The 15,071-nt window shown below is 39.3% G+C and overlaps 2 protein-coding genes across 16 annotated transcripts in view; one reads left to right on the forward strand and one right to left on the reverse strand.

Annotated features, from left to right (window-relative positions):
* TIAM2 (TIAM Rac1 associated GEF 2) overlaps positions 1 to 7,919 on the forward strand; it is a 217,752-nt gene extending 209,833 nt beyond the window's left edge. For 9 of the 10 annotated variants that reach the window (XM_073337723.1, XM_073337719.1, XM_073337720.1 and 6 more), the window contains 3 exons: positions 1,034 to 1,121; positions 2,827 to 2,981; positions 6,697 to 7,919. In XM_073337723.1, coding sequence (XP_073193824.1) covers positions 1,034 to 1,121; positions 2,827 to 2,981; positions 6,697 to 7,337 — 884 coding nt within the window. In that variant the 3' untranslated portion in view covers positions 7,338 to 7,919. Of the gene's footprint in view, positions 1 to 1,033; positions 1,122 to 2,826; positions 2,982 to 6,696 lie in introns of those variants that run through there. The other variant, XM_073337724.1, reaches the window with a different exon arrangement.
* TFB1M (transcription factor B1, mitochondrial) overlaps positions 7,870 to 15,071 on the reverse strand; it is a 49,054-nt gene continuing 41,852 nt past the window's right edge. For all 6 annotated transcript variants that reach the window (XM_073337735.1, XM_073337734.1, XM_073337733.1 and 3 more), the window contains 2 exons: positions 10,612 to 10,739; positions 7,870 to 8,750 (listed from right to left, as the gene is read on the reverse strand). In XM_073337735.1, coding sequence (XP_073193836.1) covers positions 8,501 to 8,750; positions 10,612 to 10,739 — 378 coding nt within the window. In that variant the 3' untranslated portion in view covers positions 7,870 to 8,500. The remainder of the gene's footprint in view (positions 8,751 to 10,611; positions 10,740 to 15,071) is intronic.

A 15,071-nucleotide genomic window follows, 5' to 3' on the forward strand; every position in this document is an offset into this window, starting at 1 on the left:
TTAATTGGTTTGTCTCTAAGGTGCCACAAGTACTCCTTTTCTCATGGCAAAACAGAAACCCACAACAAAAGGGTAGGAAAAAACCTGAAGAGGCTGCTCAAAGCAATCTAATGATAACATGGTAATATGGGCCAAACTCTTTCATACTTGACACCCCGTGCAATATCACTGCCGTCCAGGGGTGGCAAGGAATATAATCAGGATGCAGCATGAGAGAAAGGATTGTTCAGGGCTTAGTGTGCTAGTCTGAGATCTGGATTCCATTCTCTGGTCCATTACAGACTTCTTGTGTGACCTTGGGCAAGTCATTTATGGTGGAATTTTCAAAAGCACTTAGGTGCCTACTTCACTTAAATCAATGGAAATTAGCTGCCTAGGTGCTTTAGAAAATCCCATGATTAATCTCTGTGCCCCTGTTCCCTATCTGTAAGCAGGGGGATAATAGCACTTCCCTACCTCACAGGTGCGTGAGGACCAATATATGAACAACTGTGAAGGGCTCTAATACTATGGTGATGGAGGTCATGTAAGTGCTTCAGATATGAGACCTAAATCCGTCAAAAAGAGCCCCAATTGATATAGCAGAGCTGAACTGAATTATGTGACAAGCTAATAGCTGAGCAGGAGGGGAGATTAAGCAGACAGAAACAGAGATGCCTGTCTATGCAAGGAATAGCCTAGTGTTGCCACTGGAGGTTCAAGGTCAAAGTTCCTGTGTCTGGTGAGAAAAGGCCTAATAATCAGACCTCATAGGGACTGGTAGCCTGGATTTCAAGGCTTCAGAAATAACGACGAGCATGTTCGTGTTTGTTGAAGCAAGTGATAGAAAGGAAGAGTCTTGTTCTGGAAAAGAAGTTGAGTTTTTAAAGACAAGTTGTTAAGCGATAAAATTTAGCACTCCTTGGAGGGTTCCAGCTCATCATGCAGATCTCAGCTTTTCTATGAACCTTGTCTTGGTGAGACACTGAGATCTATAATGCTGATGGTGTAGTCTGAAAGCATGAATTATTCACAATTTTTTTCCTATCTCTAGGAACAGAAAACAATTGCATCTGGGAACTGATTCATACCAAGTCAGAAATAGAAGGCAGGCCCGAAACAATCTTTCAGTTGTGCAGCAGGTAAACTTGACATGAAGATTATTTTTGACAAAATTACACTAATGGAATGACAAAAGTACGTTGAGAACATTTTATTTTTCCAAGTGACCTTTTTTCCTGTCTCTCAGCACTTCTAAAACACCCATCACCTCAAATTCAGGCACTGAGGTAGTCTTTACTTGGATGGAATTTGATGTGCTGAAAATATCTGAGATTGGAGTGAATTCGGCTCAATCATTCATTGTGTCAAGAATCTGCACACACCTTTTATTGTACGATCTTAAATTTCAGTGAATTATGTCTGATGCAATCAATGCCTAGAGTCACAAAGGAATTTATGCTCCCAAATGCCACCTCAGGTGCTGAAGTCCAAAATTTAGATCCTTAAAATCCCTGCTTAGCTGGCACTTGACTTTCCTAGGCACCTAATTTTCAGCTGCTTCAGTCCCCTGAACTACTTCTGGTGGGTGTGCACACAGCTGTCTCTCTCATGCCTAAACCTGACCAGGATCCTCAAACTAGGAGTTGCCCTATCTCCCCTGCTGTGCCTGATCTGGTAGGCATGCCAAGTGGGCCTTGCATAAAACACAGCTGCTGAAGGAGAAGATTTCTTTTGGGCCAAAAGAAATCTGATGAGGTTCAATAAGGATAAGTGCAGGGTCCTGCACTTAGGACGGAAGAACCCAATGCACAGCTACAGACTAGGGACCGAATGGCTAGGCAGCAGTTCTGCGGAAAAGGACCTAGGGGTGACAGTGGACGAGAAGCTGGATATGAGTCAGCAGTGTGCCCTTGTTGCCAAGAAGGCCAATGGCATTTTGGGATGTATAAGTAGGGGCATAGTGAGCAGATCGAGGGACGTGATTGTCCCCCTCTATTCGACATTGGTGAGGCCTCATCTGGAGTACTGTGTCCAGTTTTGGGCCCCACACTACAAGAAGGATGTGGATAAATTGGAAAGAGTCCAGCGAAGGGCAACAAAAATGATTAGGGGTCTGGAACACATGACTTATGAGGAGAGGCTGAGGGAACTGGGATTGTTTAGTCTGCGGAAGAGAAGAATGAGGGGGGATTTGATAGCTGCTTTCAACTACCTGAGAGGTGGTTCCAGAGAGGATGGTTCTAGACTATTCTCAGTGGTGGAAGAGGACAGGACAAGGACTAATGGTCTCAAGTTGCAGTGGGGGAGGTTTAGATTGGATATTAGGAAAAACTTTTTCACTAGGAGGGTGGTGAAACACTGGAATGTGTTGCCTAGGGAGGTGGTGGAATCTCCTTCCTTAGAAGTTTTTAAGGTCAGGCTTGACAAAGCCCTGGCTGGGATGATTTAATTGGGGATGGGTCCTGCTTTTGAGCAGGGGGTTGGACTAGATGACCTACTGAGGTCCCTTCCAACCCTGATATTCTATGATTCTATGATTAACCATTTGGCTAAACGTTACGGGGCAGAGTACTCACCCAGAATATGGGAGACCCAGGTTCAGATTCCCTCCATCTGCCTGATGTCTAGTACGTTCACCAGTGAGCTAGTGGGTATTCTGGGGTGGGACTCCTTCAACCTTCCTATTGAAACTGTTCCACATAGTCTAAATAACTAAATAGCACCAACCTTCGGTAGCAAAGAAGGCAGCACCAAATGGAAAGACTGCTTGGGCATGGGAATATAAAAAAACTACAGTGACCTGTGTAATCTGCCCTCTCATTGCTGTTCCCTTAAACCTGGCAGCGACTGCGAAAGCAAGACTAACATTGTTAAGGTGATTCGTTCCATTCTGCGGGAGAACTTCAGACGTCACATAAAATGTGAGTCCCCATTGGAGAAAACGTGTAAAGATCGCCTAGTTCCACTCAAGAACCGCATCCCTGTTTCAGCCAAACTGGGTAAGAGTCAGTTTGCTAGACTGGGAAATACAGACTTGCAGTTTCATGATTATTATAGCATGAGCCAAACCACTTCTCTTTCTAGGCATGAAGGGGGTGGTGTATTTTTACTGTAATTCATATTTTAAAATATAATTTACTTTTTGGTAGGGAGGCTTCATACTAAAAGTGCCAGTTATTATTAGGGCTGTCACACAATTAAAATTTTTTTGTCGTGATTAATCGCACAGTTAGTCACACTGTTAAACAATAATAGAATCCCATTTATTTAAATATTTTTGGATGTTTTCTACATTTTCAAATATATTGATTTCAGTTACAACACAGAATACAAAGTGTACAGTGCTTGCTTTATATTTTTGATTACAAATATTTGCACTGTAAAAAATAAAAATAGTATTTCTCAATTCACCTAATAAAAGTAGTCATGCAATCTCTTTATCCTGAAAGTTGAACTTACAAATGTCGAATTACGTACAAAAAAACCCCTGCATTCAAAAATAAAACAATGTAAAACTTTAGAGCCACTAAGTCCTACTTTTTGTTCAGCCAATCGCTCAGACAAACAAGTTTGTTTACATTTGCAGGAGATAATGCTGCCTCATTCTTATTTACAATGTCACCTGATAGTGAGAACAGGCGTTCTTGTAGCCAGCGTCACAAGATATTTATGTGCCAAATGCGCTAAATATTCATATGTCCCTTCAAGCTTCAACCACCATTGCAGGGGACATGCGTCCATGCTGATGACGAGTTCTGCTCGATAACCATCTAAAGCAATGCAGACCGACTCATGTTCATTTTCATCATCTGAGTCAGATCCCACTAGCAGCTGGTTGATCTTTTTTGGTTGTTCGGGTTCTGTAGTTTCCGCATCAAAGTGTTGCTCTTTTAAAACTTCTGAAAGCATGCTCCACACCTCATCCCTCTCAGATTTTGGATGGTACTTCACATTCTTAAACCTTGGGTCGAGTGCCGTAGCTGTCTTTAGAAACTTACATTGGTACCTTCTTTGCGTTTTGTCAAATCTGCTGTGAAAGCGTTCTTAAAATGAACACAACGCGCTGGGTCATCATCCGAGACTGCTATAACATGAAATATATGTCAGAATGCAGGTAAAACAGAGGAGGAGACATGCAGTTCTCCCCCAAGGAGTTCAGTCACAAATTTAATTAATGTATTATTTTTTAACTAGCATCATCAGCATGGAAGCATGTCCTCTGGAATGGTGTCCGAAGCATGAAGGGGTATACGAATGTTTAGCATATCTGGCACATAAATACCTTGCAATGCCGGCTACAAAAGTGCCATGCAAATACCTGTTCTCACTTTCTGGTGACACTGTAAATAAGAAGAGGGCAACGTTATCGCCTATAAATGTGAACAAACTTGTTTCTCTTAGCAATTGGCTGAACAGGAAGGAGGACTGAGTGGACTTGTAGGTTCTGAAGTTTTACTCTGTTTTGTTTTTGAGTGAAGTTATGTAACCAAAAAAAAAAAAATCTACATTTGTAAGTTGCATTTTCATGATAGAGATTGCACAACAGTGCTAGTTATGAGGTGAATTGAAAAATACTATTTTTACAGTGCAAATATTTGTAATACAAAATAATACACTTTGATTTCAATTACTACACAGAATACAATATATATGAAAATGTAGAAAACATCCAAAATATTTAATACATTTCAATTGGTATTCTATTGTTTAACAGGTGATTAAAACTGCAATTAATCATGAGAGTTAACTGCAATTGACAGCCCTAGTTATTATCCCTCATCCCCCCCGTGGGGAAAAAAAGCCCAGAGGTGTAGACCCTCAAATACAATTCTGCCAGTGGAGCAGTCTGGAGTTTGCCCAACTCTGGGCAGAACAGAGAAGGGCCTTGGCTTGTGGAACCTGCCACTGGCCTGAGATCTTCTGGAAAATCCCATGGCTCTCCAACTGTTTTCACTAATCCTAGGGCATCCCTTCTCTGAGGGGTGGGGCTAACAGCTGCCATACTTTCCTCACTCAGGGGGGTATCACAGTGGGAGGAGCAACATAAGATGCTAACAGTTAGCATTAATTTTTGTCGTCATATCCCCAGGCAGGGACACTGCCACAGAGAAAATCTACCTCCCTAGAACCCTTCTTGTGATGTACTTGGGGTTAAGGGAGCAGCAGAAGTATGCCACAGAACTGCTGCCGCTTACCCCCTTTGTGTCCCCCACCCTAAATCTACCCCATTTAGCTTCCTTCCACCAACAGACCTAGTGTAGGTCAAATTAATTACTTTGGGTGGAAAGGGATTTGCCCTTCCATCCACTACGAGGCATTCCCTAAATGATGTTTGGCTTTCTTTACTGGTTTAGCCCTACCATTATCCAAAGCTCACGCAACAGAGCAGGAAGTGAAGTGAAAAGAGGGAAGTGAGGCAAGGTAGAGAGGGCTTGTTCCCTCACAGCATCTATCCACTCCACCTTGGAGTGCTTTATCAGTGCATTTTTTGGTGAAATACAGGACTTCTTTGGAGCACTGCTTTCTAGTGCTGGATATGGCTAAAAGTACATGTATACATTTATGACCAAAGAAAGTAGGCTGTACTTATACAATTGGGGACTTGCTCCTGGGAAGCAGCGATGTGCAAAAGGATTTGGGGGTCCTGCTGGATAATCCGCTGAACATTAGCTCCCAGTGTGATGCTGTGGTCAAATGTGATCCTTGGGTGCATAAACGGGGACTCTCGAGTAGCAGAGGTTATTTTAAGTGTTTTTGGCACTGGTGTGAGTGCTGCTGGAATACTTTGTCGAATTCTGGCATCCACAATTCAGAAGGATGTGGATAAACTGGAGAAGGTTCAGAGAAGAGCCGTAAGAATGATTGAAGGCTTATAAAACATACCTTATGATAGCTAAATAGATTGATCTCCTTAAGTCTAACAAGGAGAAAGTTAAGGGGTAATTTACAGTCTAAGTACCTACACAGGGAACACACATTTAATAATGAGGCTTTCAGTCTAGCAGAGAAAGGTGTAACACAATTCAGTGGCTAGAAGTTGAAGCTAGATAAGTTCAGACTGGAAATAAAGTATCAATTTTTAACAATGAGAATAATTAACCATTGGAACGTGGATTCTTCATCACGGACCATTTAAAAATCAAGATTGGATGTTCTTCTAAAAGATATGCTCTAGGCATTATTTGGGGGAAGTTCTGTGGCCCGGTTATACAGAGGGTCAGACTAGACGATAGCCTTCTGGCCTAGAAATCTATAAATAGGCCACTCGTGTTGCCAATACTGCAAGTCCTCTACCTGGAGTTGAAACAATTATGACTGAAACATTCCTCTTGCATCATGGGAAGCAACTGACAGAAAAATGAATTTGGACTCAGATGGTGCTTGGCCATACAATACACTGGGTAACTGACCCAGCCTCACAAGTGTTTAGATTTGTTGCTTTGCAAACCATATCTGTGGCTTTATGAAGAATTTTGCATATACTAAATACGCAGTAACTTTACAACTACTAGAGCAATATAAAATCAAATATTGTCAATACCAGCAGTCTGATCTCAGAGGATACAATACATTTTAGTCAAAATGGGACTAATTACATTATAAATCAGAAAGCCATAAGATTTTATACAGTATCCCTCAGCAGCATAATCATAACTCCCTTGTTTTGTGAAAGCTGTTTTAATGCAAAAATAAGACTGCCTTTTATACTTGCAGCTTCCACAAGATCCTTAAAGGTATTGAAGAATTCCTCCAGTAATGAGTGGAACAATGATACACTGAAAGGAAACTTACTGGATTCTGATGAATGCAGCCTGAGTAGCAGTACTCAGAGTAGCAGCTGCCATACCACAGAAAGCATACAGGAATCAAAAACTTCATCTCCTCTGAAACACTTTCCAAGCTGCACATCAGATTTTTCCAACAACCTTGTCAAGGAATCGGATATTCTCAGTGATGATGAGGATGACTATCAGCAAAGCCTAAAGAAGGGCAGCCCTACAAGGGACATTGAAATACAGTTCCAGCGGCTGAAGATTTCAGAGGAGACCAGTGCTGACATAGAGCACAAGCTACTCCCTGAAAAAGAGGCTGGGGATGGTTATAAGGCAGGAGAACATTCAAAGCTGGTGCGTGGGCATTTCTGTCCAATTAAACGAAAAGCAAACACCACAAAGCATAACATGGGAACATTACTGGCAATGCAGGAACATCACCATTCTCTTGACGGTCACTCTGACAGTGCAAACTTGGATCTGAATTCTATTTTAGAGAGGGAATTTAGTGTCCAGAGTTTAGCTTCTGTAGTTAATGAGGACTGCTTTTATGAAACAGTGGAGAGGCATGGAAAATCCTAGCTGTGAGTGCTATGATTTAACAGGTTATTTAAAAATTTTAATATCCACATAAAATTTGACTTACTTGATTTGCTTTAAAACTAGTGATTATGTGGAAATTGCTGAAAAACTACTGTTGGTTTTGTGCACTAATACATTTTTCCACAAAAATATAGTTGTAAAGGATTCTTAAGTTATTTTAATTTATTGTGGATCAAGAAAAATAGATTAAGCTGGCCCGAGTCTGTAAATTAGTTTATCCTTTTTAAGCAGCTAGCCAGATGATGTTGTGTCCTTTAAAAAGGTACATTCTAATTATTTTAAGTTATGTGGAGAAGGTGCTGGGGGAATTGTGATCTTTATTAAAAAAAAAAAGTCAAAATAACTTTTCCTTTGGGCATTTTTTTCAGCAGTTTTAATTTTTGCTTTATTTAAAGCAGAATTAAGTTATTTTAAGGTGTTTTAGTCCACAAGAGTGCATGAGTCATTTTTGTAAGTTGCAAGATGCTGTCAACTTTATATATATGTAAATATAAAAACAAAGCGTGTACTGTAATCTTTTGATTGTATTTTTATTTTCTCTACCAACTTGTACAGTAAAAGAAAAATGAGCATTCTGTCTAGTTTCTTGCTTTATTGGCAGCTTTCTCCTACTGGAGCTTTCAAGACAGAGTTCTTTTGTTTGGGATTAAAAAAAGTGCATGGAAGGCCTGCTAATACTCTTAATCATTCTTGAAGCTATTTGCTTGAGTGCATTAATACAAGATTTCTGCCCATAGAGTGTTCCAGGATAAGGAGAAAAACACTATCACATAATATTTGTTATGCCGGAATAGTCAGTAAAATTTTACTTTAAGGACTCACTCATACAAAAAACTCCCATTAATTTCAGAGAGGCCTGCATTCAGCAAGGTTCTGAAGCATGTGTCTACCCAAACTTTTAGATCCTGATTCAGCAAGGTAAAGTTAGAGACCAGAGTGGAGGATACACCAAACATGGGCTCCTTAACCTGCTGAGCAGAATGAAATAAATAGGAATGGCCCCTCCCCCAGTATTTCAACAAAAATAAAGGTGTGTGTGTATATATAAATATGTTTTCAAGATTACACACACATATATAATGTCTCCTTTTACTAAAACAATGAGGCACACAACTTTATTTTTAGATGCACAGTCTGACACATTAGAGCTGGTCTTCCCTTGCAGACTGCTCCAAGTGTCCTTTTTTTCTAGTTCTCTTCTTCTGCTTCAGTTCTTCTCTGTAGTTGTAACTGAAAAGGCTTGTGTCTTCATCACACATTTTCCTGTATGCATTGCACAGGTTTTTAAAATGTAAAATGGAGAGCTGAGCTGGACGCAGAGTTGGATCCACATCTGCCAGCATCAGCATCTGTTCACTTTTTTCCAAGCGTTCAGCTTCTGGAAACAGGATTCTAAAAGGGAACAAGAAGGAAGACATTCAAATACATTTTTTTCTTTTAAAAAAAGCACACAGACATGGGGATATGCTTATGTTGAACTAAATCTTTTCCTTCACCCCTAACTCGAACACTTAGTTTCCTGAGAAGAAATAGATCTCCTTAAATTTTCAGTTAATTTTCCAACTCAGGTTTAGATGTTAAGAAAATATAGTGGGAGACTGCCAGTTTAATATTCTGGTGTAAATGTGACATATGCATTTTAAATTATCTGTAATATTTAGGAAGGAGAGGACAAGAATTGCTTATTTGGATCAGATCAAAATTTTGTGATAGGACTTACCATCTTGATGACTTTTGGTAATCTTAGTAAAAAGAATCACATCTCTCATGGAAAGAGATCCACGTTACAATTGTCACCATTACTGCCTAGCAAGCTCAGTAGAGAAGCCAAGGATGGATAGGCCATGGAGATGGAATTTGAGATTTGAAATGTTCAAAGGGGAGAATGCACCTGTCATAGAAAATATTGCAGCTTGGGGTGTTCACATTAGATAGTCTGAACATCTATACAGGTCTGTGTCATTTAGAGTAACTCAAACTGTACTTCGTTAGCAACTTTATATAACATATGGCATGTAAAGGAATTGATACATTTACAGTTTAAGTAGACACTAACCCTTCAGCCTACCTCCCTGCTTTCATATAACTATCTAAAACTTATAAGCACTCCTGAGTTGGCATCTAGAATTTGCTAATTTCCTTTCACCAGCTGAACAATAAAAGGATTGTGATCCTTAATTACATGCTAGGCACAGTACTAAGGCACGTTAAGCTGCTAGTGGATACAAGACATGCAAAAAAAAAATGCAGATTTTTTTCCCCCTTTACAAAGAACTTAGAATAGTATCCGAAATGTGAGATTAAACAATAACTGATTTTTTTAAATCTTCTGAAAATACATTCTTCATAAAATAGAAAGACAGCAATGTTTGTATTTTCTGCTCCTCAGCAGTTCTTTCCCAACTAAGCGTGTGCCACCCACACCAGCTCGTCCTGTGCCTGGCCTCCTGTTCACTTACCACCTCCCAGAGCTACGGCCTCAGCCACTGGCATTGTGGGTTTAAATCAACTGCCTGCACCGCAGAGAAAAAATGGAACGCCCCTGCTATGGTGAGATACTGTGCTGCAGCACAGAGCTGGCCACCCAGAGTCAGATGCAATTCTAGGCTGATCCTCTGCATAATTAGACGACCCAACAGGGCTGGCTAAAGTTACAGAAGCCCAGCCCCAGCTTCTTGTGAGCAATGCTCCCTCCAGAGCCTCTGCAGCATCGCATTCTGTGACCGTGACGTGGGTATGCCCCCAATACTAGTGTCTGAACAAGTACTCAGACAATAGCAGACAGCTGTCTTCCTCAGTTTCTGCACTGGACAATTCTCCCCGAGCTTTTACAATAGGGCTTTTAGAATGTCTTTATACAGCTGCAGCCTTTTTACCCTGTGTGAAGGGCCCAGAGTGAAGGTGGTGATCTCACTTTTTGCCCATTACCTCCCTGTGAGTAATAATTCTTCCCCTGTTCCTGGCTAGTAAAACATTATTTAATCAATTTACCTTCAGTTCAGAATTTTAGACCTTTTCTTTTGGACACAACCCACACAGGCTCTTGTCCAGAACCTATTTTGTCATTATCTGAGTCAGTTACTTACTTACAGAGCTAGACGTGATGAACCGAGATGCCTTGTAAGCAGTATAAATTTACATAAAGTGAACAAACCCAGAATATGTAATGAAGACTCCATTATTCTTGATGGATTTAGTAGGCATCAACAAGAAGATTGTTCTAAAGAGAATTCTGGTTAAAGAATTTACTTACTCCACTCCCCGCCAGCAGTATTTTCTTCTGAACTGAAAAACGCTTTTAACGACCTTTTCCACCAGCTTAAAGGGTTGCTGTATCTTTGGTTGCACCAAAGGGGTGAAGTGCACTACTGACACATCCACCTATACAAAAAGAAATATTAGATACAGATAGTGAACACAGGTTTGCATTTTCTAATTCTTTCCCCTCCAGTGTACATTCTTACCATTCCTAAATTAGCAGCGTGGGTGTCAGGAATCAGCATTTGGCATAACATAAAAAGATACATTAATGGCTTGAAAATAACTAGCAGATACAGAGCTGTGAAATAATATTACAATTATTCATGTTCAAGGGTGAAATGTCAACCCTAGGGCCTTGTCTTTTATCTTCAAGGCCCTTCACAAATCTGCCCTTTCCTACTTATCCACTTGCCTCTTATTGCATCACATCTACGTGCCCCTGCTGCTCTGCCAATGATACCAGCTTCAATCATCTGCTTGTCTGCTCCTCTCTCAAACATCTTTGTACTTTTTTCCATGCTGCTTCTTATGTTGGAACACACTCTCAGAATTAATCCATGAAGCTAATAACCTCTCTTCCACACCCGCCTGAAGAGACACAATTCTGTCATAATATATAGAAGAAATTAGCCAACATTTAACAGCTAGGCTGAGGGAATATTTGAATGGATTAGCCAAAATGTTTTAAAACTCTAGTATAGCCAAAGGCAAGTTGCATTTTAACAAGTCTGAGCTGGTTGAGGTGAACTCTGAGGGAGCAAGTTTGGGGGTAAGTTCAAATGATGAATAAGTAGCATAGTTACTGCCAGTGCACTACAGTTCTTGCAACAGTTCATCTGTAATCCTTGTGTCACATGTTTCCTATTTTAGTCTGTTATTTTTATAGTATAAAAAGTAAGCTCTTTGGAGCAAGGACTGTTCTGGGTTTGCATACAGCACCTGAAATAACGTAGCCTCGATCCTCATACATAAGCAACAAAAAAAAGTACTGAAAGTAAAATGAAAGTGACTTCCTACTGTACAGAAGAATCATCCTAGACAAATTAATCTGATTAAATAACTTACCCAGGAGTACTGACTAGGCTAAAAATTTTCATTCTGAACAATACGGAATACTGGATTGTAGGGGGTAAAATTTCAAAATAAGGGATCAAATTCTACTCCGTTATACTCTGTTTCTTGAAACAGTTAGTTCTAAAGCACACAAGGGTCTATTTTTGATTTAATCCTGAGTAACTGGAATTTGTTCAAAAAATAATTGTAGTTGAGTATCTAATGTCGAAAGTAATACAGCGAAGTAAAAACATCTTTAGAAGAGGGATCAGACTGAAAATTAGTATTACACGAGTACTAAAGTATACTCAACTTTAAGGATGAAGTGGCCAAGCAATAAAAATATGTAAAATCTCATTAAAATCAGTTAATGCATTAGAGAACAGATCAGCCAATGCTGTTCTTCTCTTTAAAAAAAAAAAAAAAAAAAAAAAAAAAAGCACAAGAATTGATCCTGGGAATTACAAAACAGCGAGCCTCTCTGCAAAACTAGGCAAACTGTATTTAATACAGAGTTATAAAACAACTGGGTGAGGAATATAGGATAAGAAACTAGTATGGTTTCTCTAAACAGCATCTCCTCAACCTGTCTGAACCCACATTTTGTTTGAAGTCTCACAAGAGATTATTAAAAGAAGCTTAGGACTGCTCTACACAAAGCTTTGGTACTGATTTAACAATTTTGGGGTTTTTTACTTGTACAGCTCCTGAAGTAGATGCAGATATACCGATATAAAGGTGCTTACACTCCTTCGCCTATGCAAATAACTATACTGGTAGAAGCACCTTTATACCAGTATAACGGTGTCCACACTAGGGGGGCTGTGGTATAGGTAAAACTGTACAAGTTTTGTGGGTAGACCAGGCCTCCTAGGGTGACCAGACAGTAAATGTGAAAAATCCGGATGGGGTGGAGGGGAGAGGTAACGGGCCTATATAAGTCAAAGCCCCAAATATCGGGACTGTCCCTATAAAATCAGGACATCTGGTCACCCTACGGACTTCGTAGTCAAGGGATGAAAGGTAAAGTACTATCATGAATCAGAAACTGATAAAAAACAGAGAGATTAAATGGCATATTTTTAACATGGAAAGAGGTTATAATGGGGTGGGGGCTGGGATTTCTATAATTATCTGGATGTGAGGGTAAACACTGAACTGGAAAAATTCTTTAGGTGAGTCAAGAGTACAATGGATTACGAGGAACTTCAGAAGGACTTTGAAAACCTAGGTGATCGAGCAAAAAAGTTGCACATGAAATTTAATGGCAACAAATGCAAGGGAATCCACACTGAAGAAATATCTTAATTACTCAAAACATTGATGGGCTCTACATTAACAGTCCCACAGAGGAAAAATATCTGGGCCTCACTTTGGACAGTTCAATGAAGACTTGTGTTCAAAGTACAGGGTCCATGGGAAAAAAAAAACAGCAAGATTTTAGGCTGATAAACACTAAGGAATAACACTTAAAACATAATTCCATAATACAAACAATGTTATGCCCACACCTTGAAAACTGCATTCACAGTTTTCTGTAAACCCTGCTTCCAAAAGAATATAGCAGAAAGAGAAGGGCCACCCAGAGAATTACAGGCTTGAAGAGAGAGAGGAGGACAGGGTGATCCTAGGGATAAAGCAGTGGATGGGACTCTAAGAGACTTGGATTCTGTCCTGGCTCTCCTACTGACCTGCTATTTGACCGTGGCAGGTCACAGCAGCTCTCCATGTCCACTTAGACCTTTTGTACATCTTCTCTATTTAGATTAAGATCTTTAAAGAAGGGCCAGTCTCTTACTACGTGTATGTATATAGCACAATGGGACCCTGATCATGGTTGGGGCTTCTAGGCACAAAAGTAATATAGATAATAGGAACAATAATAAAATGCAGTAAATAAATTACATAAGTTCCAAATAAGGTGATACTGAAAAGGAGTAGAAAGGAGAGGAATTAGGGGACATTACAGAGATACATAAATAAGAATGAAAGGCAGAGAGAAGGTCAACAGAGTTTTCTTATTTATCTTTTCACACAATACAGGAACAAGGTGATATCCAATAACATTGAAAAGCAACAAACTAAAAGAGATAAGTATATATACTATATTTTTTAACCACAATGCATAGAGTTAGTGTGGCTATGAAGTTAGCATCACTGAAAAGGAATTTTAAATATTCAAATGAATAAGAATATTATTTGCAGTTATACTAGATGGGATAAAAAGTATAAAGGATATCAACTCTCATGTTATAAGATGTAAACCAACTATTAACTGCCTGGGATTAGAAGGAAATTTCCTTCACAGGCATGTTAATGCGTATTTGTCTACGATGGAAGTTTTACACCTCCCTCTGAAGCATCTGGTATTGGGCTATGTCAGACTAGATGGAGCACTGGTCTGGACTGGAATGACAATCTGGTTACTACACTCAAGTAAATCCAGAAAAATTCCACCCATCAATTAAAAAGATTCACATCGGTGTAACTGAAACCAGAACTTGGCCCCAGGAGTATATGCTGTAGCCAAAAAAAAAAAAAAAAAAAAAAAAAAAAATCATCATTCATGAAAAGACAAATGCACATCCAAATTAATCTGCAGATGCAAAATCCTGCAGATCCAGGTACTTAGCTGGAAAAATTTAGCAGTTGAACATGGAAGTGCTGGTTTGCATATGCAAAACCATATTTTACATTCACAATCAGAGTGACTACTCAGTTTAGGTGACTGTTTAAAATTTAACCTAAGACATAAAACACACAATTTTCATAATATAATAGGTAACAGGGCCAAAAAAACCCACTTGGGTCATCCACTCTGCCCCCCTTGCATTTTGTAGAGTGACTGCAAAGTGAGATATGAATCCTTGGTTTTGGAAGTAGGAGTTACCTTTGTAAAGAAAATTTCAGGAAAAAATTAAATGCAATTTACAATTTAGGAGGACACTAGCTTTCCTTTGGAAGAAAATTTGCAATCTCATAGCTGACCAGCAATATTTTCAGCTTCTAGGGAAAACACACAAACACACCCCACTCCTCAGCATTCACTCAATTACAGGAACTGTTTTCCTTAGAAACCTAGAAAACTGCCTGGTTACTATGGCAACAGCTAAAGGAAAATGCTTTTTACTTGTAATTGGACACGTCCTTTGAATTACATACATTATTATCCTGTTCTTTCTATGTTATGCGTATTAAAAGGGCTAGAATAACATAAGCCAGCATAGTGTACACAAATGCATTTAAAATATACAGATTCATTTGTTTATCTTATTATCAGCTCCTTTTACTTATTTTCCAAATATTTTTAATAGGCAAGATATAATTACAAATAAAAAATAAAGTAATAATAAAAGCTAAAAATGTTTAAAGTTGAAATAAACTGATCTGCCAACAGTG

This window comes from Lepidochelys kempii, chromosome 3 (assembly GCF_965140265.1).
Source record: "Lepidochelys kempii isolate rLepKem1 chromosome 3, rLepKem1.hap2, whole genome shotgun sequence".
Classification (NCBI taxonomy): domain Eukaryota; kingdom Metazoa; phylum Chordata; order Testudines; family Cheloniidae; genus Lepidochelys; species Lepidochelys kempii.